At 41.9% G+C, this 24537-nt stretch overlaps 3 protein-coding genes across 3 annotated transcripts; all 3 read left to right on the top strand.

Annotated features, from left to right (window-relative positions):
• Positions 1 to 3491: 3491 nt before the first annotated feature.
• Positions 3492 to 8312, top strand: LOC145259641 (uncharacterized). Its single transcript, XM_080117296.1, has one exon. It carries the CDS (start codon positions 3492 to 3494, stop codon positions 8310 to 8312), a length of 4821 nt encoding a protein of 1606 aa, XP_079973422.1.
• A 7904-nt stretch (positions 8313 to 16216) lies between these two features.
• LOC145259639 (uncharacterized) lies at positions 16217 to 18454 on the top strand. Its single transcript, XM_080117295.1, has one exon. It carries the CDS (start codon positions 16217 to 16219, stop codon positions 18452 to 18454), a length of 2238 nt encoding a protein of 745 aa, XP_079973421.1.
• A 403-nt stretch (positions 18455 to 18857) lies between these two features.
• Positions 18858 to 19256, top strand: LOC145259638 (uncharacterized). Its single transcript, XM_080117294.1, has one exon. It carries the CDS (start codon positions 18858 to 18860, stop codon positions 19254 to 19256), a length of 399 nt encoding a protein of 132 aa, XP_079973420.1.
• Positions 19257 to 24537: the final 5281 nt, after the last annotated feature.

Here is a 24537-nt window from a genome sequence, read left to right as displayed (position 1 = left end):
GTGACATGATCAAGGTGTAGTATCTGTTCCGGCAGATACTGCAAGCTATGACTAGCTAAGACTAGCTATGACTAGCAAAGACCAGATGTGGGGGCAACCCCACATGCTTGACCTTTAACCAGCTCCCATTTCCCTCCTCTCGGGAGCTGGTCCCCTTTTTCCCTTCCCCCTCCCTTGACTCCTCACAATAAAAATTGGCCTTGTGCCTAATTTGCTCGGTGGGGGAGCAAATAAATACTACAGGCCGCAGGCCGCTTGCCCGCGCACCCTCCGGGGCCCGGGTGACATGTTCAAAGTGTAGTATCTGTTCCGGCAAATGCTGCAAGCTATGACTAGCTAGGACTAGCTATGACTAGCAAAGACCAGATGTGGGGGCAACCCCATATGCTTGACCTTTAACCAGCTCCAAATTCTTCCTACTGGGGAGCTGGTCCCCTTTTTCCCTTCCCCCTCCCTTGACTCCTCACAATAAAAATTGGCCTTGTGCCTAATTTGCTCGGTGGGGGAGAAAATAAATACAACAGGCCGACAGGCCACTTGCCCGCGCGCCCTCCGGAGCCCGGGTGATATGATCAAATGTAGTATCTGTTCCGGCAGATACTGCAAGCTATGACTAGCTGGGACTAGCTATAACTAGCAAAGACCAGATGTGGGGGCAACCCCACATGCTTGACCTTTAATCAGCTCCCATTTCGCTCCTCTCGGGAGCTGGTCCCCTTTATCCCTTCCCCCTCCCTTCACTCCTCACATTAAAAATTGGCCTTGTGCCTAATTTGCTCGGTGGGGGAGCAAATAAATACAACAGGCCGAAAGCCAGCCCCCCCCCCCGCTTTGGCTGCACGGGGGACAAGATCAAAGTGTAGTATCTGTTCCGACAGATGCTGCAAGCAAAGACTAGCACAGACCTTATGTGGGGGTAACCCCACATATCTGACCTTGGTCAATGTAGGGGCAACCCTTCATGCCAACAGTTACTATCCAGCTCCCATTTCCCACCTCTCGGGAGCTGCTCCCCCCTTTTCCTCCCCCCTCCCTCTCTCTCCACATTAAAAAACGGCCGTGTGCCTTATTGTCTCAGTGGGAAGCAAATAAATACAACAGGCCGAAAGCCAGTTGTCTCAAGAGAGCTAAGTAACCTTTGTTCAATGTCGACTTCGTCATATCAAACGGTAGCTTTCATTTCGCTCCTCCTAATAAACAGGGAGCGGGTTTTTAAAAACAAACAAACTGATTTATTCACCTCATTCAAAACTGTCCGCACAAAATCGTAACTGCTGAATACCTATCGCCGTCACGTCAATCAAAAACCCGCACCTGTTTTTTTTTTTAACACTTTACTATTTTCCAACTGCGCGTCGTGAAGGCTTCGTTTTTTTTTTCACGGGCACCTGTTTTTTTTTTTCACATTTTCGGGGTTTTTTCACATACCCCGAAAAACACCCGGGCAACGGCGGGTACCCGTCGCTTGTTATTTATAAATGGTTTATTATAAATTGTTTTTCTATTTTTTATAAGTGGTTTATTTTAATTATTTAAATGTTTTTTTCTTCTAATTATAAATTGTTTCTCCTCTAATTATTTATAAATTGTTTTTCTAATTTTTTATATATAAATTTCCATTTATTGTTTCATTATTTATGAATGGTTTATTATAAATTGTTTCTTCTATTATTTCATTCGAATTATTTATAAATTATTTCTTCTAATTATTTATAAAATATTTTATTATAATTATTAATTGTTTCTTCTAATTATTTATAAATGGGTTATCATAAATATTTATAAATTGTTTTTTCTAATTATTTATAAATAGTTATTTATTTCTAAATTTTTTATAATAAAATCACCTCAATCCGTATTAACTAAGCAAGGATTGTTTGTTGAATAATGTTAAGAAATTTATTTTTGAAATATTCTTTCATGTTATCATCAAGTCATCTCAATATAGATATTAGGCAATAGGAACAACAGGATGCTCAAACAACAAGCATAGAAACAAAAATTCATGATGTGCCCAGACCTGATGATCTTGTGCTGATGCAAATGAAAAAAAACAAAAAACAAAAACAAAACAAAACTACGAAACAATATGAGATCGACCATTCAAAACAAAATGCTAAAAAAGAAATATAAAAAAGTAGTTACCTCCCTTTGTTCAAACTAATTATATCGACCACTTCTCCTTTCTGAAAGCCCTATTTTGATTGGCTAGGATGAAGCTCCTTGGCCAATCAACAAACATTTAATATAAGCAGAATTCTGGAAAAACAGATTCGCCCTCTTTTTGAATCAATCGTCGGCCTATAGACAACTATGGAAAATCTCTCCTAAATTTGCCGCCGAATTTTGATTGAACTTTTTCAGGGAGCCGTCCCGTCCAAGACTTTTGGACGATAAAGAACTTTTTATTGGACTTCTAAAGCCGCAAACACAATTAGTTTTGCAAGAACCTTTTCTTTGTAATATTTTCAATTTAATATACATAATTTTCTCCAATTCTTGTGTGAGTTCAGCAATCTTTATTTCTGTATTTCCCACTTCCTACTTCAACAAGACACCAGCTCCCGGCAATCGCCATATTTTGCAAAACTAAATAACGTCTAGCAGCTTGTTGTGAAGAAAAAAAAAAAATAAAAGGGAAGAGAAGATTTGAACTCCTGAGGATATTTGCAAGGAAAATGGAAAAAGGAATACCAATTTGAGAAGTCCCTCTTAAAAAAAAAAAATTTATTTCGTTTCCAAAAAAAAAAAACGAATAAATAGTATTTCTGCCTTTGTTAAAGGTTTAAAATTCAATGAACATCTTAAAAAAAAAAAAAATTATTTCGTTTCCAAAAAAAAAACAAAACGAATAAATAGTAATTCTGCCTTTGTTAAAGGTTTAAAATTCAATGAACATTTTAAAAGAAAAAAAAAAAATTATTTCGTTTCCAAAAAAAACGAACAAATAGTATTTCTGCCTTTGTTAAAGGTTTAAAATTCAATGAACATTTTAAAGGAAAAAAAAAATTTATTTCGCTTCAAAAAAAAACAAAAAAAACGAACAAATAATATTTCTGCCTTTGTTAAAGGTTTAAAATTCAATGAACATTTTAAAAGAAAAAAAAAATTATTTCGTTTCCAAAAAAAAAAAAAACGAACAAATAATATAATATTTCCTGTTGTATTATTAAAAGTTTGAAACTTTCTACTGACTGAAGTTCGCGTAAAGCAGTCATCATTCGTTCAAGAGCGTGGCGTCGTACATACGAATGTAAATAAACATGGCCTCCTTATATAAGGGCGATAACTCCACTTATGCAAACTTCCGTCCAAGGGCCATAACTCCATTTATGCTAAGTTCCGTCCAAAACGAACAAATAGTATTTCTGCCTTCTCGGCCTATACACAGACATTATCAACAATACTCCCACAAAATTTAACTTGTTTAAAAAAACAAAAAAAAAACAACTTAAAACCATCATCCTTTCCCAAAATAAAACAACTGTAAAATGGATGATTTCCGGACCTTGAAGGGTGTTAGGGCGCTCATGGACTCCAGAAACGTGTTAAATGAAGATATTTCCCTTAACACGGACATGTTGGAAGAACGCGAAGGTTTGAGAAAAAAAACCTTCCAGGAGGAAGAAACTATAATTAAGGAGTTGCAGATTGAGGTTCGCTCCTTAAATGATAAAATTAAAGGGCTGTGTATAAAAGCAGAACTTGATTTAAGGGAGTGTGGATTTGTTGAGGAGCAAAGGAGGGAAATTGGCTTTCGAGCTAATATTAATGATCGCCTTGCCGACATTGAAAATTCTATTGAAAACCCCACCACATCACGGAAAAATGAACCTACCTCTGTACCTTTGCTTTCTGTCCCCAAGTTGCAGTGTGCCACCTTTAGTGGAATCAATCCTTCCAAATTTGAATATAAAAATTTTATTGCTCAATTCAAAAACTGTACTGAGTCTATTGATTCCGGCAGGGCAAAATTAGCCTTATTGAAAGGGTATTTGAGTGACTATGCCTTGCAATTGGTTTCCCATCTGACCTTGGAGGATGGTAATTACGATGTAGCGGTGGATTTGCTGACCAAGGAATTCCTGGATGTCCCCTTTATAATAAGTGAGATCTTCAAGCAGATCATTTCTACTTCTCCTCAATATGACCCTGAATTTGTGGCTGTGAAGCGATACCTTGCTGAGGTGAGAGCGGATTTATCCGAATTGAGGACTTCATATCTGATAGATTTTTTTGAGGAGAACTCCCCCGGATTTTTGCTGGTCAGCCATATTATATACGAAAAGTTGCCAGTTGCCTTGAGAAGGGAAATTAACCACAGAGTGGGCACGAGTTACCCGTCTCTAACACAAATTTTTGAAAATTACAATGAGGCAGTTCGTGCTCTGTCTCGAAATAAAAAACTTTTTTGGGTTACGGAAAACCCCTCGAAGAATGATAAAGGGCAGGTCAAGACCTATGAAAAAAAGAATGGTGATGCTGCACTACAGAATTTCACTACAAGCTCTTCTGGGGCATATTGCAAACTTTGCACATCACGTGGCCGCACTATGCTACAATGCACCAAGTTTGCATCTTATGAAGCCAGAGTTGAGAGGTGCAAGCAACTGAAACTGTGTACAGGATGTTCCAGCTTAAAACATAAAAGTGAGAATTGTCCTGGACTCCAGAGCAAATCACCCCTCACGTGCAGCTTATGCCTTTCAAAGGCGCATATTGCACCCCTGTGCAACACTAAGAGAGTGGTTTCTCTATTCTCTCACGTTTATGAAAACGAAATCATATTGCCTGTTGTAGCTATTTCTTTAAATTATGGATCTGAGAAAGCTAGTATTAACTGCCTATTGGACACAGGGAGTCAGCGTTCATATTTTTCTAAGAAAATATTAAAGGAGCTGAAGTATCCTGATGGAAATTCTGATCCAACCGATTATCAAATGAAGACCTATGCGGGTGTGACTATGAAGCGATTTGAACAGGTTGTCTTGAACGTTACCATGGGAAAGGGGAAACAACTCCCTATTCCTGTTTTAATCGATGATGGATTCAGTATGCAGTTTGAGTTCGCCAGCTTTGGCCAAGTGAAGTCCAACCTGAATGAGTTGAAACACAGATTGGCATTTTCAAATGAAAAACAGGGTGATTCCATAACAATTCAGGGTATCCTGGGAGTTGACATATTTCAGTTCATGGAGGGTTCCAGAATCATTAAATGTATGAATGGACAGGCCTGGGATTTGCCTCAAGGGATTGCCCCATTTGGTAATGTACAACACTTTTTGTATCCTCATCAAGTCAGTCCTGTGAGATGTGGAATTTCCAAAACAATTGTCAATTATCATACTACAATATCCAAATATGCCCATTGCCCTGAACGACAGTTGAATTCCATATTGGAACCCAAGTCTTCCTACCCGGATCCGTTTCCAGATGTATTTGAGAATTCCAACGTGGAACGGAATTTGGAAAAAATGTTTGCTGTGGACTCAGCTGCTGCTTCCCATGACGAAGAACTAATTGGTGATTATGACAGAAATAGGATTGAAAACTTCAAGAAGTCTATCGAATTCAGGGACAATTCTTATTTCGTGGATCTACCTTGGCATAAAGACAAAATCGATTCCGTTCCCTCTAACTATCAAGTCGCTCTTAAAGTGCTTGACAGAACAATGCTTTCATTGGAGAAAAGGGACTTGGATAAGACCTATACTGATATTTTTCTTCAGCAAGAGAGCGAAGGGATTATCGAGAGAATTGAAGTCGCCCCACAAGATTTCTGCAAATACATTTGGATACCCCATCGACCGGTCTTTAAGTCGGATCAACAGGTAACCACTAAAATCAGGCCTGTTTTTAACTGTTCGTTGAAGACCGGGGGTGGTTACTCCCTCAATGGAGCATCTTATCCGGGTGTGAACATGATGAATAACATGCTTGAACTGTTGCTCTTATTTCTTACTAACAAATACGTATTATTGGGAGACATAAGAAAGGCATTTCTTATGATCAAACTCCGGTCGGTTGAGGACAAAAACAGATTTTGTTTTTTCGTAAAAGATGGAAACAATTTGCTTTGCTTCCGATATTGTACATTGATATTTGGCTTCAATGCCAGCCCATTCATTTTAAATTACGTTCTCAAACACCATGTCAGCCGTTTTCCGAATGATGCATGTACTGAGATGCTGAAAAATCGATTTTATGTCGACAATTTATGTATGACCAGCAATTCTTCTGAGGAAATAATCAGTCTCTATAAGAGTGCCGTGCCTCGTCTGCAGACGGGAAATTTCCAGTTGAGATCATGTAACTCCAACTATGAGCCTCTTCGAGACATTATAACGGAGGATGACAGAATCGTGCAGCATGGTTGCGAGTACGAAAAGGTCTTGGGATATAAATATCACCCTGAATTGGATACTATTAGCATTGTTAACACTATGGTTCAGAGGAACATACTCTCAAAAAGGGATATTTTGGCCCAGACAGCAAAAATATTTGACCCACTGTCACTATGTGCCCCGGTTACAATTAGGGCAAAAATACTTCTCCGAAGATTGTGGTTGCTCAAGTTGGGTTGGGATGAAAAGGTTCCTACTGACATAATGACTACCTGGTCGAATTTGGCTGAGGACCTTTCTGGTCTAGGTGATCTATTTTTTACAAGACATGCTATAGACACTGGTAGCCAACTGAAATTATATTTGTTCTGTGATGCGTCACCACAGGCATATGGATTTGTCATATATGGCGTGCAAAATGGGAAGTCTCACATAATATTTTCCAAGGTTAAAGTGGCCCCGATGAGGACAAAGACATTACCTATGATGGAGTTGCTTGCAGTATATATTGCATTCAAGGCTTTAACTATGATACTGAGATCCTTCTCTGGTGTCAACATAGAGGACGTTTTTGTTTCTGTGGATGCGCAAGTTGTTTTGTCATGGTTGCTCACCGAGAATATAAAGGCAAAGAGTCTGTATACCAGAAACAGAATTAAAGATATTCGAGAAATGAAGGAGAAGTTGAGTGAGGAATTTGGGTTGGGCATTCATTACAAATATGTTCCTTCTGCCGACAACCCGGCTGACCTTCTTTCTCGTGGTATCACTCTGGAAAAGTTTAAACAGGGATTGGACTACTGGACATGCGGACCTGCGTGGCTTGTTGAGCAACCTGAGAAGTGGCCTACGAGTACTTTGAGCTGTCTGAGCCCGGAAAATAAGTGTCATGTGGAAAGTGTTTTCCATAATACATTGAGTGAAGCTGTTAGGGAACCACTGATTCCATTTGACAGGTTCTCGGACTTCAACAAGTTGTGTCGATCAACTGCTTTCGTATTCAAGTTTGTGCATCGATGCAGAAAAGTGAAGGAACATTCAGATCCAAAACAGACAGCCACGAATTACCTGATAAAGATGATGCAATTGCAATCGTTTGAAAAGGAAATTGCTTATTTGAAGAATCCTCTTGACAGGGAAATCCCAGTGCTGGTGAAGAATCTTAACGTTTTCATCGATTCTGATGGGATTTTGAGAGTGGATGGTAGAATTGCCAATTCGACAAGATATGACTACAATTTAATCTATCCAATATTGCTTGCAAAACATCACTCTCTTACAAAATTACTGATTATGGATAGCCATAATCGACGCAGGCATTTGGGTATTGGTACGACAGTGACCAAATTGCGGTTATCCGGATACTGGGTCCTACAAGCAAGACAGTCTGTGAAGACTGTGATTTCTAACTGCAATACCTGTAGGAAATTCAACAGCCTAGCCTTCAAATACCCCAAATTGACAAATTTGCCAAAACACCGTGTTAGATTAATCAATCCTTTCCAACACACAGGCATAGACTACACAGGTCACATCTGGGTACAAAGAGATGGAAAGTCTCATAAAATGTATTTATTAATTTTCACATGTATGAACGTGAGGGCTGTTCACATTGAACTTGTACCTGATATGAGCACACAAGCCTTCATTCAAGCCTTGATTCGGTTTTCAAATACCTATGGAGTTCCCAGTCACATATACAGTGACAATGCACGTTCCTTTAATGCAGCCTTAGGTGGTGATGTAATTAAACATCACATAAACAGTAATGAGTTCTGTAACTCATATTCAAGCGCTGGCATTAAACACATAAAAATACCCTTATACTCCCCTTGGGTTGGAAGTACTTGGGAAAGAATGATCAGAGTGATAAAGTCATGCCTATTCAAAACACTTGGCCGATCTAAAATCAGTTATTTTAACATTCTAACCCTTCTATCAGACATCAAAAGAGCCGTGAACTCTTGACCTCTGACCTACAGATGCTCTACCGATATTGATCTGCTTCCCTTAACACCCAACTGCTTCACTCATCCAAATATAAACTGTGAGCTCTCCTTCCAATCTGACACACCCAGTTTGGTTGAGACAGAACCAATAACTAGGTCTCTCCTTGTGAGTACCTTGGAAAGCAGAGAGGAATTAATATCTAAATTCAAAGAGATGTGGCACGATGAATATTTGCTAAGTCTGAGAGAGAGTTGCAAGGATTTACACGAAATCGAATTTCACAATAAAATAAATATCAACGACATAATACTCGTCAAGAATCCGGCCAAGTCTAGGCCCTTCTGGAAGCTGGGCAGAGTTATTGAGCTATTTAGTGGCAACGATGGCAAGGTTCGTTCTGCTCGAATAAAAAGAGGTGATGGTGCAGTGGAAACACATAGCCTCAAACATTTATATCCGTTGGAGTTATCACTCACTCATAACCACTTTCCTGACACCCCAGCAGATGAGGAATCTGATGAATTTGCATCCCACCCTATAGAAGAATGTAGGGACCCATCGGAACCTTCAGAAGAAATAGCCAATTACAGGCCTAAAAGGATCAAGAAATCCACATCTAATCCTGAATACATTTATTATTAAAAAAAAAGAAATTTTCCATTGTAAATGGGCCATAATAATGCCCAACACATTAAGGTATATTCTACCTGTTAAATATTTCTATTAAACAGAATATTCTGTACAATTTAATTTATACATTACATTTATTATGAAAAAAAAAAAAGAAAATTTGCATTGTAAATGGGCCATAATAATGCCCAACACATTAAGGTATATTCTACCTGTTAAATATTTCTATTAAACAGAATATTCTGTACAATTTAATTTAAACACTTTACGTAGACATCACAAATATTGTAACTGATTGCCTTTATATAGCATGCAACGATTTCGATCGTCGCATTATTTGTTGTTGTTGGGAGAGTATAAAAAAAAGTAGGTACCTCCCTTTGTTCAAACTAATTATATCGACCACTTCTCCTTTCTGAAAGCCCTATTTTGATTGGCTAGGATGAAGCTCCTTGGCCAATCAACAAACATTTAATATAAGCAGAATTCTGGAAAAACAGATTCGCCCTCTTTTTGAATCAATCGTCGGCCTATAGACAACTATGGAAAATCTCTCCTAAATTTGCCGCCGAATTTTGATTGAACTTTTTCAGGGAGCCGTCCAAGACTTTTGGACGATAAAGAACTTTTTATTGGACTTCTAAAGCCGCAAACACAATTAGTTTTGCAAGAACCTTTTCTTTGTAATATTTTCAATTTAATATACATAATTTTCTCCAATTCTTGTGTGAGTTCAGCAATCTTTATTTCTGTATTTCCCACTTCCTACTTCAACAAGACACCAGCTCCCGGCAATCGCCATAGAAAAGATAAAAATATGTCTAACCTTTCTCTAATTTTGATTTAGCCAGAATACACAATTAGCAAGAGTTAGTCTAGTTAAGTATATAATAAAAAAAGATATCAGTTTATAACACAGCAGAGTTAATTTTTTGAACTGTATATGACCCACTTCCTAATTTGCATAGATGCTTTAACGGCTGCTACCAATATTTTCACTAGCCAGCTATTCTTCAGCTGCTGCTAGTTTTCTCCCATGTGCCCATATGCGTTCTGTTACAATACAATATATACAAGTTGGAAATTATTAAAATAAACCTTCATCATCCATCATAGTATTATTTTGGAGTTTTCTTTTTCCAAGATGAGTTGCTCTACTTGGCTAGTCTAGCTTACCATGGGCAAAGGAAGGGATGGCTTCATATTTTTCTGAAGGGTGTTAGTAAAAGTAATACAATAGCCGCAAGAGAACATGAAATGACAGACTGATCTCAGAGTTCACACAATCAATACTACTGACTCCTCAGTTAATGGTAAAAGATATTTGATTTTAAAATTTCTCAAAATGGAAAGTTATATAATTATATTTTATATATCATCAGTTTTTTGGGATCAATTTTTCTTGTCAATTAAAACATGTTTGTTCTGTTATAAAATAGAGAAATAAAAACAAAACTTGATCCTCATTTTCTTCCATTAAGTTAGTTTTATAAACTGACTCCTGATTCAAACTTTTTTTTCCAGCGGATTCCTCATTTCTGAATTGGAGAGTCAGTCTGTATTTAACCAATTTTTTTTAATCAATAAGATTTTTTACAGTCGCCATCTGACCTCTGTACCCTATAACAGCAATCAAATGTCTAAAAGTATTTACATTCAACTGGACAATCAACCAATCACAAACAAAAATATTCCTTTGTGCATATTACAATTTCACACATAATATAAAAACTCAACACATCAGTTCTTTCTCTTTTTCAGTTTTTTTTCAAACTTGACACACATAAGCATGCCCTAAAAACTAATAACAGCCTCAGGTTGAATGTGTGCTATACAAAGAAACATTAACAAGTTCATACATTCACTTTTATGCTGAAAATAGCAAAGTAAGCATACATTGCCAACTCAACTTACACACTGTCACTTTTTCATTTCATTTACTTCAATCAAAGTTCTCAAAAATCAAGGGGTCTTCCTAGAGGCAAACACTTGATTTTTATAGGAGATACAAACGCATTCGGATATTTCTCCTTCACATCTCAAACACTAAGTTAATAAAGAAGTTAGAAATATAATTTTCCTTTCCCTAATTGACGCTTTAAATATGTTATCTTTCTTGTGATCCCTTGGTCTTACTGGATTCCAGGATAAGAATTCATCTATTCTGGTGGAGTATCCAGTTTTGTGTTGTTACTTTAACATCACTTGGAGAAGGTGCATCATTCCTCGTAGGTTATCCATACTGAGGACATCTTATACAGGCTGCAAATACTTTGTGATTTTAAATATTTAGTCAGGGTTTACTTTTAGGGAAAAGTATCCTCATTCTATGCTGTTCTGACAAACCCGTGTACAGAAAGACCTTACACACTCGAGGATAGTGTCTAGTAGTACAGAAAGACCTTACACACTCGAGGATAGTGTCTAGTAGTACAGAAAGACCTTACACACTCGAGGATAGTGTCTAGTAGGCATTAAAATGTGTTTGCACTGAAACATGTCGACTAAAATTCTTCCTACAAACTTGGATTCAAATAGGAATTTAAAAAAAAGGTTAAAAAAGTGCTTTTCTCAAACTTTGAGTCGCAGCAAAGATATCAATAAACATGTGTTGAAGGACATCGATCCTGTAGCTCCTGATCCTGACCATGCTGACGGTCAATTGTACTCATTGCGATTTTCATCTCAACAACGGCGATTAGAATCCCTACTTTATTTGATAAAGAAACAAGTTTTGAAAGAATTCAAATAAGCAGGTAATGTACTCTTTAGCTTAAATGGACAATCAATGCCCATCGCCTCACTAGAGTTGGTGCCAAGAAGCCAACTTTGGTTTCATAATCAATTTCTTAATTTTTTCTTGTATTTTAAAAAGATATTTTTCCTATTTTACATTTTAAATAAAAAAATGTTTAAAAAAGAAAAATTAAATAATATTTATTACATATTAATTTAAACATTAAATATTTATTACATATTAATTTAAAAATTAAATAATATTTATTACACATTAATTTAAAAATTAAATATTTATTACACATTAATTTAAAAATTAAATGTTTATTACATATTAATTTAAAAATTAAATGTTTATTACATATTAATTTAAAAATTAAATAATATTCATTACATACTAATTTATCTTGCATAGAAACAAATATACTAAAGTGAGAACGGAAATGAACAATAAGACAACCTTCCAGTGATGTGTTGCTAACCTTGATAAAAAAAGGAAGAGGAAGAGAGATTAGAGGAGTGCAAATCTGAACTAAGGAGTAATCATTGTTTATATTTTGTTTCTTTATGTTGGTAAATTATTTGAAAAGGGGGAGGGGCATGAAACTGTTCATAAACAACTATAGCACATCGTTGTCAGGTGAAGTTTGAATACCCGGAAGTAAGAAGGGACACAGTTGACAAAGGGAAGTAAATCATATAAAATGATTAGTTAAAACATCACCGTAGGTATTTATTTGCTTCCCCACGTAAGCAAAATGTGACACAAGGTCGGCTTTATGTGAGTGAAGGGGGAGGGAGGGGAAGGGGATGGTACATATAGGGTTGCCCCTACATGTACCAATAACCAATTGCCACAAGGGCAATGGTCACAAAGTGCAACATCTACCGGAACAGATACTACACTTTGAGATATTAAATATTTTATTCATGTTAAAAAAATACAGTCAAAATCAACGATGAACAAAAAACTTAGGCACATGGCCAACTCAAAAGGGGGGATTTTGGGGGTCGTTGGTCATCCTTGTCACTCCAGAACTTAACAAAGTCAAAAGTTTCTCCCAGCTAGTATCTTCTTTCACCATAATACCGCATTCACCCTTTCATATTTGGGGACGTCCTACTTAACTCCCAATTTTTAAAACATTTTTTATTGACGTGTAAAAACAAAAAAGATAACAATAAAATGGTACAATAATTCATTTGTGTCGAGGGCGGGGGAAGAAAAAACAAAAGGTGATTAGTAGGACCCTCCCAACCCCGTCTAGTTGATAGACTGCCCGTTCCACTAGGTTTGTAAAAGGAACCTCGCTTCTGCGGGTCAGTCTCTAGGTGGGGATGCCCTCTAGATGGGGGTGAATGGAGAAAAGAAATTTTTGTGGGTAAGGGATGGAGGTTAGTTTGTATTTGTTTTTCTCCAAGATGGGTAAAATTTAGAGGAAGGGGTGAAAACAAAAATTGCAGGTAAGAGGGGATGGGGATCTTGGAGGCTTCCTAATCGGGGAGGGATGGAACACACACTCAGCTAGCTGAGAGGCTACTTGTTTAATTTTACTTTACAGAACTGCGCTTTCCACACCTAGGCGGGGAACACGTATTCAAATTTGGCTCCTCTTCGTACACACAGACTTGCCACATGTATCCATCTTCTGTCAAATGCCGTGCGATGCAGCCTTCTTCTATCACATCTGATCTTCACCCGTAGTTGGTGTTTAAAGAACGCGATCAGATCTTGATCAGAAAAAGACAACACCCCCCGGCAACCTTGCAGACGCGACGTCCAAATCACCATTCTCGCCACGGCCAGGATCGTAACGTAGACCATTTGTCTTTCCCAGTCCCACGCCGGCCTCACGTTGTCCACAACATTGGATACAGTAATTGGGCGAGGATGCTCGGGATCGATGCGAGCCGTCACTCCGCTGACATACGACCAGTACTGGCGGAGTTCGCGGCAATCGAAGAAAGCGTGATCCGTAGTTTCTACGGCCATTGTTCCACAACGGGGACAATCAGGCGACTCCAAAAACCCGGAACTGCATTGTATGTTGTTGAGTGGAAGTGCATTTCGGGCCAATCGCCAGGTCAGAGAGAACTCCGAATTGTTCAGATGACTCGAACCTGGCGCCCAGCTCCACGCGGAGCGGATCTCACTCTGCTGCCACCCCAAACGCGCGCATAGCGGGTCGTCAGCGGCCCCCTTCACTAGATCCCTGTGGAGTTCCCTACGGGTAGCAGTCACAAGGTCACTGGACCTTGCTAGTCGTTTTAGCGCGGCTCGGCACTCTTTCATGTAGGCAGATTCTCCCCGCGGCCTGCGACGGCTCTCGATGGAAGGGTCGAGAACGAGGTTAGGGAAGGCGGCAGTAACCACGGGGTGCCACGGTTGGTCATCCTGCATATAGTGGCTCAGGAAGGCCAGCCTCTCAGCATCTCGATGACACTTCAAGTCCGGCATTCCCAAGCCTCCCTCACACAGACGTTGAATACAGACCTGTCTGCTCACCCAGTGTCTTCCTCTGTCCCAAAGGAGCGAGGACAAGAGTTCGACAAGAGCTTTTAGGTGTTGTGCAGGCAGGGGAAGTACGGCCAGTCGGTAAAGGATGAGAGGAAAGACGTAAGTGGCGCACGCCTCAGCTCTACCCTTTAAGGAAAGTTTCCTAGGAAGCCACGAATTGACTGCAGCCTCCACCTTTGACCATACCTCCAACCAATTCTTGTCAAGCTGGAGACCCGGTCCGAACCACATGCCGAGGATCCGGACTGGGCCATCTGTCCAGCTGAAGGGCGCCGGGAGGTCGCAGTCCTACCGACTTGTTGCGGTTTATCTTGGCCCCCGTTATTCTTTCGTACTGTGTGAGTGCCTCCGACACGACTTTGCTTCCCCATGTCTCAGCTTGCGGAGAAGAGGCTCCAAAGCCAGGACATAAAGCAGGGGCGACAGCGGACAACCCTGACGAACCGACCGAGAGATAACAAAGGGTTTCGAGCGCTTTCCATTGACTTGCACGACAGCCATGGGCTGTCGATACATTATGGAGATCCACTTGCAAAAGTCCGTGTTAACATCCCATCCCATTTATCCTGCCCCAGGAAAGAGTGATTATCTCCCCTTATATGAGGAGAGGGCCGCCAAGGGTAAAAACCCCGGATGCGACTAGTCAGTTAGATTTTCCCTTTGAGACCAGTCGCACGTGTTAGCGCTTGCTATAATAAAGTTTTATCTCATAACACATTCATGTCTGGACCTTGGTTATTTCATCTTTAACATCTGGTAGCAGAGCGTACGAAGATAAAAAAAAAAAAAAAAAAAAAAAAACATAATGAGTTCCAGAATATTTGAACCACCACGACTAAACCCGGAATTTTACAATTCATGAAAACGAGAAATTGAACTATGGAAGATAGCAACGAACATTCCGCCTTCAAAACAAGCTCCCGCTGTATTTCTTTCTCTCACCGGACAGTCTTGCGCTGCTGTACTAGAAATGGACATTTCATTACTGAATGCCGAAGAAGGAATGGACAATCTCGTCGAAAAGCTGGATACACTTTTTCTTCAGGATAAAAACCAGTCTGCTTTCATATCCTACGAGAACTTTGAAAGTTAAATGACTACTTAATCCAGTTCGACAGGCACGTAGCGAAACTCAGGGAATTTAAAATAATTTTACCAGAACCCGTATTAGCCTATCGCGCGTTAAAGTCTGCCAATCTCAACCCCGAAAATGAGAGATTAATACGAGCGACAATAAACAACCTCACTCTAAAAGATATGGCTCAACAATTAAAAAAAATTTCATGTGAAAACTTAACCACGGCTAGACCACAAAACATTTCCATAAAAAATGAAACTGACAACGTTGTTTTTAGTGAGGCAGACACACAGACACAGGACAACAGTGAAATACTATACACGAGACGACGTCATGCGTATAAGCCTGCCTCTCCCCCTCACTTCACGTGTAGTAGCAGCACAAATAATGGCAGAGGCCGGCCACACAATTATAACTGCTACCCAAATCGAAATTTTTCGAATAGTCAGACTCCCGTTTGTTACGTCTGTGGATGCAAATTTCACTATGCCAAAAAGTGTCCTTATTCCCAAAATAATCACCATTCAAGAGAAAATATGGTATTATTAAATGAACATAAAAACGATATTTCCGGCAGTTGTGAAGACATCGCTAATATAGTGTTGCTTAATCGACGGGAGTCAGAGAACTCGCTTTTCGGAGAAACCATAAATTGTGCTATTTTGAACTCTGGTGCGTCAGCGACGGTATGTGGAAAGAAATGGTTGGACTGTTTTCTTGAAACCTTGTCCGAGGACTCAAAAAAAGACATTCTTTATGATGAGGGCACAAAATACTTTAAATTTGGAGATGGTATGAAAATAAAATCTCTACAAAAGGTAACTTTGCCATGTGTCATTGCAAAGATGAACATTAAAATAATGAGTGATGTTGTTGACGCTGATATCCCTTTGCTACTAAGCAAGATTGGCCATGAAAAGAGCCCAGACAACCCTAAACTTTAATGATGACACAGCGGAAATGTTTGGAAAAAAAATTAGGTTGCTGTGCACCACTTCTGGCCACTACCACATCCCTATATCTACACCTCCACCAGACCGGGGTAAGTTACGATATATTTTATTTTTAAACAAAATTAATAAAAAGAGCAAAGTCGAGAAATTAAAAATTGCTACCAAATTACATCAACAATTCAGCCATCCCAGTGCACAAAAATTGTGTAATCTTGTCAAAAGCTCTGGTTTAAAAGATGCTGAATTTATGGATATACTGAGGAAGCTTCCTCTTGCTTGTCAGACCTGCCTCAGGTATAAAAAACCTGCACCTCGACCTGTTGTAGGATTTCCCTTAGGAACTCATTTTAACCAGACTGTAGCCATGGACATAAAGGAAATTAATGGACATAAAGTACTACACTTGGTGGACCATGCAACCAGATATAGTGTCGCTGTTAGGCTTACAAGTAAGGAGAGCTCTGATATACTCACTGCCATCTTCAAACGCTGGATTGCATATTTTGGTGCTCCAGCAGCTTTTCTTACTGATAATGGCCGGGAATTTGACAATCAATTCTTCCGAGATATGGCTCAAAACTTGAATATCGTAGTCCGTACCACTGCTGCACAATCCCCCTGGAGTAATGGATTGAATGAAAGGCACAATGGTGTTCTGGGAGAAATGGTCAAGAAGACTTTAGAAGATGCTCGGTGTAACTTTGATGTTGCTCTCTCATGGGCGGTCAATGCCAAGAATGCACTTCACAATTCACACGGCTATAGCCCTAACCAACTGGTTTTTGGAAAAAATCCCAACCTGCCTTCTCTCCTGAATGATCAACTTCCTGCACTAGAAGGTGTGAGTACTAGTCAAATTGTTGCTGACAACCTCAATGCCATGCATGCTGCAAGAAAAGGTTTCATAGAGTGTGAAGCCTCTGAAAAATTGAAACGAGCTCTCCGTCATCAGGTGAGAACCAGTGTAATTGATCAATACAAGAATGGTGACCTTGTCCTTTTTAAAAGAAATGAATCTGATCGATGGCTTGGTCCCGGTGCTGTCATAGGCTGGGAACATAAACAAGTACTAGTCAAACATGGAGCCACATACGTAAGAGTGCATCCTTCACGCTTAATTCCATATCCTGACACATACCACAACACCTCTGAACACCAAGACACCAGTGTACGAACAAAACCTCAGAGGCACAACAATGCCACCACAAGTGGTTATGTGCCAATAGATGAGGGCAGTGAAATTGATGACCCTGAGCAGAATGAGGCCAATGAATGTGACACGTTACCCAAAGTGGCCACCAAATCTGTACAACTGCCTAAACCAGGCCAAACTATAATATGCAAATTCACCAATGATGAAGACCAAGAATGGAGAAAATTGAATGTGATCAGTAGAGCTGGTAAAGCCACTGGCAAAAATAAATATTTAATGAACGTTGCTATGGAGGAAGGTGACCCATTCTGGCTAGATTTTGAGAATGGGGTCTTGGAATGGGAGACAAACAAAGATGACCAACCCCTCACTAATGAAGCCACGGAGGTAAATCTAATGACTGACTCCTTTAATGACCAATATGATAAGGCCAAAAAGAAAGAACTCCAAAGTTGGGTTGAACACAAAGTCTACACACAAGTATTAGATCAGGGCCAACCAAAAATATGCACAAGATGGGTCTACACCAACAAGGAGTTGAATGGAAAACAAACCTTTAAGGCCAGACTTGTTGCGAAAGGCTTTCAAGATAAAGATGCCTGCAATGTTAGAAATGACTCCCCAACATGTTCAAAAGAAAGTTTACGATCAGTCTTAGGAGTTATATCAGCAAGTGGTTGGGTATGCAAATCCATGGACATCAAAACTGCCTTTTTACAAAGCAAGCAATTAGATCGACCCGTCTACCTTCTTCCTCCCAAAGAAGCCAATGTATCCCCTGGTTACATCTGGAAATTATCCAAATGTGTTTATGGTCTAACAGATGCATCTCGATCCTGGTACCTAACACTTAGAGAGAAACTAGTAAAGCTAGGGGCCACACCATCAAAATATGACCAGGCTATTTTCACTTGGCATTTCAAAAACAAGCTTCAAGGCATAATTGCCACTCATGTCGATGATTTCTGCTTTGCTGGTTCAGAAACCTTTGAGAAAAAAGTCATTAATGAACTTCATAAACTTTTCAAAGTGAAATCTGAAGAAGTTGCCAAGTTCCAATATATTGGATTAGAAATAAAAAAAATCCAATAGTAACATCAATATTGGACAAGATGAATACACAAAGAAACTCAGACACATTCCGCTGCAGAATGGAAGAAGGCTGGAAGACAAGCTGACATCCACTGAGATCTCCGAGGCCAGACAGCTAATCGGTCAACTCAACTGGCTATCCACTCAAACTAGACCTGACCTCAGTTTTGATGTCAGTGCATTGAGTTCCATATTAAAACAAGAAAATGTGGAATGTATAAAACAAATAAATAGGACTATCAAAAAGGCAAAAAAGGAGAAATCCCAAATCCATATTCCCAATCTTGGAACCCCTAAATTGCTTCAAATTATAGCATACAGTGATGCATCCTTTGCTAACCTAACTGACGGTGGATCACAAGGTGGCTACATTATTTTTCTGGTTGGTAGTAATAACCAATACATGCCAATAGCCTGGCAATCTAAACGCATCAAAAGAATAGTCAAAAGCACGCTTGCTGCGGAGACTCTGGCCATGGTTGATCTTACTGAAGCCTGCCATTATTACCGAAAATTGATACTGGATTTGCTGCAAATGGAAGATCACACTACAAACATCAAAATAACATGCAAAACAGACAATTCCTGTTTGTATGATGCAGTGCATTCTACCACACAAATCCTCGATAAAAGACTAAGAATTGAAATGGCCATCCTTAGAGAAATGGTTGACAGAGCAGAAATTGCAGAGATATCCTGGATACCCACTGACAAACAAATTGCTGATGGCTTAACAAAAAAGGGAGTCCCCTCTTTTAAAATTCTAGGATTCACATCTGAACCCAAGGAACAATCTCTCTAATCCTTAAAACACAGTGTCACATAATTTTGTTAAATTCTTCTTTTTCTTTCCCTTTCCCTGCAGATAACCCTTTGATGATGTCTCCTGAAAACTTTCATCAGCACAAGAAAGGAAAGCGGGGAAGTGTTAACATCCCATCCCATTTATCCTGCCCCAGTAAAGAGTGATTATCTCCCCTTATATGAGGAGAGGGCCGCCAAGGGTAAAAACCCCGGATGCGACTAGTCAGTTAGATTTTCCCTTTGAGACCAGTCGCACGTGTTAGCGCTTGCTATAATAAAGTTTTATCTCATAACACATTCATGTCTGGACCTTGGTTATTTCATCTTAAACAGTCCGGTTTAAAACCGGTGGCCTCTAAGACAGATGCCAGGAAACGATGGTCGACCCTATCGAAAGCTTTGGACTGATCTAAGTTGATCAGCGCGGCTTCCGTGTCGTCATCTATTCCCCCCTCTAGGATCGTGCGGATCAGGTGCAAGTTGTTCTGAATCGATCTCCCCTTCACAGCGTAGTTCTGTTCCAGTTCAACCAACTCATCGATAACAACCTGCAGCCGATTCGACAGGACCTTGGCCAAAATCTTCAACTCTGTGTTCAGCAGAGTTATGGGCCTGTAGTCGTCTAATTCTTCCCCTCCATGCCCGTCACCTTTCTTCAGCAATGTGATCACTCCCTTGGTCACCTGCCCTGGGATGGATCCCTGAGCAAACCAATGGTTGAACATATCCGTCAGAAGAGGCAGAAACATGGGCAACAGCCTCAAGTACAGTTCGTATGGCAGACCATCAAGTCCTGGCAATCTATCACAGCTGACCTGCTTCAGCGCAGTAAAGACCTCCCGCTCCGTCACCCGGCCCTCGCAACCAGCCGCTCTAGCCGCCTCGAGGCAGGGAGAGTCGGCCAAATAGTCGCTAAACTCAAGGATCGGAAGATCGGGCTGCTGCGTAAAACGCTTCTCGAAATGTTCTCGAAACCCCTCGCAGATCTCCCGAGTCGATTCCAGGGTGCGTCCATCCGGATGTTTGACTTTCGCAATATATTTGTCCGAGCCACGCCTAGAAACCTCACGGCGCACGTCTGCATCAGAATTGACTGCTTCGTTGCCTATCTTTCTAAGCCTAGCTCTAACTACTTGGCCTTCGTAACGCTTGCTAGTCTTGCGTAGAAGGTCCTGCTTAGCTAGTTCCTGACTAACCCTATCACCCTCCCCCGTAGCCTGGGCTAGTTTCTGCTCTAGCTGCTTCTTCGTCTTGGCCTTATCTAGTGCGAGGCGCTGGGCATACTTGATGGAGAAGCTTCTGATCTTGGCTTTGAGACCTAACCACCCCTTACTCCCGGTAACCGCCCCCACTAGTGCCTTTTTAATCAATTCTCTTAACTGATCTTGGAAGTCTTGTATCTCCAGAAGGGAGGTGTTTAACTTCCAGTACCCCGCTAACTTAGGCCTATTACCTAGCTTCAGCCGGGCCATAACTAATTTATGGTCCATCTGGCCTAGCAAAGTGAACGTGGGACAGGATAAGAAGTCTACTTCGCCTCTCCTAACTAACATCCTGTCCAAATAGGTATTTGGATAGGAGGAAACGCTATTGGTCTACGTCCACATTTCCCACCCTGGATGCTCGACCCGAAACCTGTTGACCAGTCCGCATCTAGCCATCAGATCAGCCAGGCTGGACTCGCACCTCTCCGACCCTCTAGCTCCGCCTCCTACCTTATCTATGTCGGGGTCTAAGATGGCATTCCAATCCCCCATTAGCACTACCCGCTTCCGACAATCTACAAACGCGTCAAGCTGACTGAAGAATGAGACCCTCTCACGAGAGGTGCTGGGCGCATGAACCGTAATCACCCGAAACACAGAATCTTTTACGGCAACATCTGCCACGACCGGCCTGCCCTCCGCATCCCTATGGACAACGTCGACCGTCACGGAAACAGTACGTTTAACTAGCAAGGATACTCCCTTCCCCCGCGGGCTGCCATATGCTGAGAAAACCTCAAAGTCTCGGGCCAGCACCTGACAGTCCACAGAGGAAACGAAATGCGTCTCCTGAATCGCAGCAACATCCACTCCCAGGGACAAGAGGTCATGCTGGAGGCGAGCCACCCGGCCCGATGATCTCAAGTCCCTCGCATTCAGACTAGCCAAATTCAAAGCCATGGTACCTACCTTAAGGTGTGTTACACTCAGCTCCGAAGTCAGCCGGGGAAAGGACACCGACGTTGTGTGCAATGCTCAAGGTGGTCAGGTTTTTCATGTCCTGACCTTCTCTCACAATGCCGCCGACATCCAAAGGGTAAGTCAATTTAAGGGCCCTATAGAGTGACGGATGGACCAACACGGGGACCCTTCCCTTGCATTGTTTTGCGAGTTCCTCAAGGGAAGGGTCATTTTTCCTAATCAGTTCAATTCCCGGACCAGCCCCTTCAGCGGTCTCCAGCATTGTCCACACGTTGGTTTTGCAGGCCTCAGGAAGCCTGACGAAAGTTGTTAGCCGTGGGGCGTCCGGGAAATTAGAGGGGACATTAACGTCTTTTCCCCCTATCTGTTGGCAGTCCAGCAGAGGTTTTAAATTTTTTCTCTGCCGGTGTGGTAAGCCCATTGCCACAGACAGGAGGTCTACAAAACAAAGTTCCTCTCTCGTTTCGAGGGCGAGAGTCCCTGTTGGAGTGAGTCCGTAAGTGGGAGAATCTGAAGGGTCTCTCCCCCTCCCAGGTTCATTCTTTTCTTTCTGGGATGGCGGCTCAATTTGCATTGGTGTGGGGACGAGTGTCTGTGTGGTGTCTGGTGTTGGTGTTGGTGCGGTGTCTGGTGTTGGTGTCGTGTCTGGTGTTGGTGTTGGTGTTGGTGCGGTGTCTGGTGTTGGTGTGGTGTCTGGTGTTGGTGTTGGTGCAGTGTCTGGTGTTGGTGCAGTGTCTGGTGTTGGTGCGGTGTCTGATGTTGGTGTTGGCATTGGTGCGGTGTCTAGTGTTGGTGCAGTATGTGGTATGGGGGTGGAAGTGGGTTGTGTTATTGTTAGAGGTGGTGTATGCTCACAGGGAGTGGGGGCTGCCTTTTCTTCCCTTTCCTTTTCTTTTTTATTCTTTTGAATGAACCGGGGAGTGGTGAGGTTGAGTTCCTCTCCCTCTCACTAGCAGATTCATCCTCAGAGGAGCAGTGTTTTCTTCGCTTGATCCCCGTCTCAATTGGTGTGGGGACCGTTGGTTGTTGCTGCTCCTCTAATTGCTGTTTCTCCGGTTGATGCTGTTGCTGTTCTGGTTGCTGCAGCCGTTTTTGTTGCTGCTGCTGCTGTTCTGGCTGTTGCTGCTGCTGCTGTTTTTGTTGTTGCCGCTGTTTTCGTGGCATTGGTTGTGGAATTGGCCGCGGCAGCTGATGTTGTTGCTGCGGCTGGTTCAACGGCTGGTTTGGCTGCTGCTGCTGTGTCTGCTGCCATGGCTGTTGCTGCGGCTGTTGTGGAGGCTGCTGTTGTTGTTGCTGCCTCGGTTGTTGGGTTGGTTGTGGGACGGTGGCAGATGGGATTGTGGGCTTCCGTTTCCGCCTCATTACCGTGATCCATTCCTCCCCCTTGGCCTCCTGCATAGTTGTGGGTTTCCTCGGTGCTGGGGTTGGTGCTCCGGTTGCAGGAGTTGTGACAGCCTGTTTGGACACTGGTGCTGTCTCAGAGGTTGGGACCACCTTTAGTGTCACTTGAGTAGGAGTTGACCTTTGAGGGCAGCTCTTGGCCATGTGACCCTGTTTTTGGCAGAACCAGCAGTGTGGATGACGCCCCTCCACTACTACTGTCATAGTTGTCTCCTTAAATGTCAGCTGTGCTGGTATCGCCTGGAAGCCTTCTTTCTTTAGCCTCATGGCCACAGTGTAGCTGCCCAAGTGCATGCCGGTTTTCGAACGCACTGGGGTTATTTTTTCCACCTCACCGAACTGTGTGAAGAAGGATCCCAGGATTTCTGCTGATATTTGCATAGGTACATTGAATACCTGCACCCGGGTCCTTGTCCTGCCCTGGTATTCGGGCTTTAGTTTTATTCTCCCATACTCAATTTCCTGTAGGGAGAGTCTCTCCGCATCTTCCTTGGTGGGTAGGAGGATGTTCCACATGGCGTAGCTCCTCTGGTACAGGTATAATACCAGGATGTTTAGCTTGTGTAGGAGCCCTGCCATGTCTTCCTTTTTCATCCCTAGGAGGCGGTTTTCCGGCATATCCGAGATGATGAGGGAGAGCACTCTGTCTTCGATTGCCTCCCAAGCTCCTGGCACTGGTTTAATTTCTGCCCCCTCTATGTATTGTCTGTACTTGGTCAAGTACAAGTCTCTATACTCTTGAGGGGACAGTTGCTTCTCTACAGTCTTCCCCCATGCCGACCCTCTTGTTGGTGTTGGATCTTTTGTGAGGTTGGACTGTTTTTGCTGTTCCTTGGCGGAAGGGTTGCTATTTTGAGGGGCATTTCCCTTTCCGCTTTCCTTTAGGACCGACTCTCCCTGCTCTATACTTCTTCCAGGAAATACCTCCCTTTTTGGGGAGTCGGCCTCCTGGGGAGCATTGTCCTCTTTATTGTCCTTGGGAGCTTTTGCCCCTTTTGTTTTGGGGAGGTCTAGGCTGTATGCCCCCTCGTTTTCTTGATTTGCTCCCCTTTTGGGGTAGTAGCCCTCCTGGGGAGCACTGTCTCTCTTATCGTTCTTTGGGGCTACTGCCTCTTGATTTTTGTTGTCAGAGCGGGATGCCCTGTCCAACATTGTTTTTTCTCCCCTTTGTGGGGAGTCGCCCTCTTGGGGAGCACTGTCTCCCTTATCGTCCTTTGGGGCTACTGCCTCTTGATTTTTGTTGTCGGAACGGGATGCCCCGTCCAACATTGTTTTTTCTCCCCTTTGTGGGGAGTCGCCCTCTTGGGGAGCTGCTGGCGAGTTTTCTCCCTTCTGGGGGGCGTCCTTCGGTTTAGTGTCCGGGCGGTATGCCCCGTTGCTTTTTGCTTCCCCTGTTGGGGAGTCGTCCTCTTGGGGAGCAGTTTTTCTTGTGGTAGCCCCTGGCTGGGAGTATCGGTATTGGTGGTCCCTGGGCTGGGGGGTGTCCATTTTTGAAAAAAGCTCTCTCTTCCCTGTATAATTCACCAAAATGAGTGACGTGGAGTCGGCGTCCAAAGTGTGAGCCGACTTTGGCGCCAAAAAGAAGTGGTGCCAAAGGTGGCAAGAGGGGAGATAGAACTGAGAGAGGGAGTGGGAAGTTAGTGGAGGGAAGAGAGAAAGTGTTTTCGACCCTCCCTCGCGGGAAGGTCGTAA

Source organism: Euprymna scolopes, chromosome 35 (assembly GCF_053919585.1).
Source record: "Euprymna scolopes isolate OS-2025 chromosome 35, ASM5391958v1, whole genome shotgun sequence".
NCBI lineage: Eukaryota > Metazoa > Mollusca > Cephalopoda > Sepiida > Sepiolidae > Euprymna > Euprymna scolopes.
The sequence above is the reverse complement of the archived record's forward strand: the minus strand, read 5'-3'. Positions and strand labels throughout refer to the sequence as shown.

Coding starts and splice junctions, on each gene's coding strand:
- LOC145259639 (XM_080117295.1), top strand. CDS start 16,217: ATGTTTGGAAAAAAAATTAGGTTGCTGTGCACCACTTCTGGCCACTAC.
- LOC145259638 (XM_080117294.1), top strand. CDS start 18,858: ATGCCAATAGCCTGGCAATCTAAACGCATCAAAAGAATAGTCAAAAGC.
- LOC145259641 (XM_080117296.1), top strand. CDS start 3,492: ATGGATGATTTCCGGACCTTGAAGGGTGTTAGGGCGCTCATGGACTCC.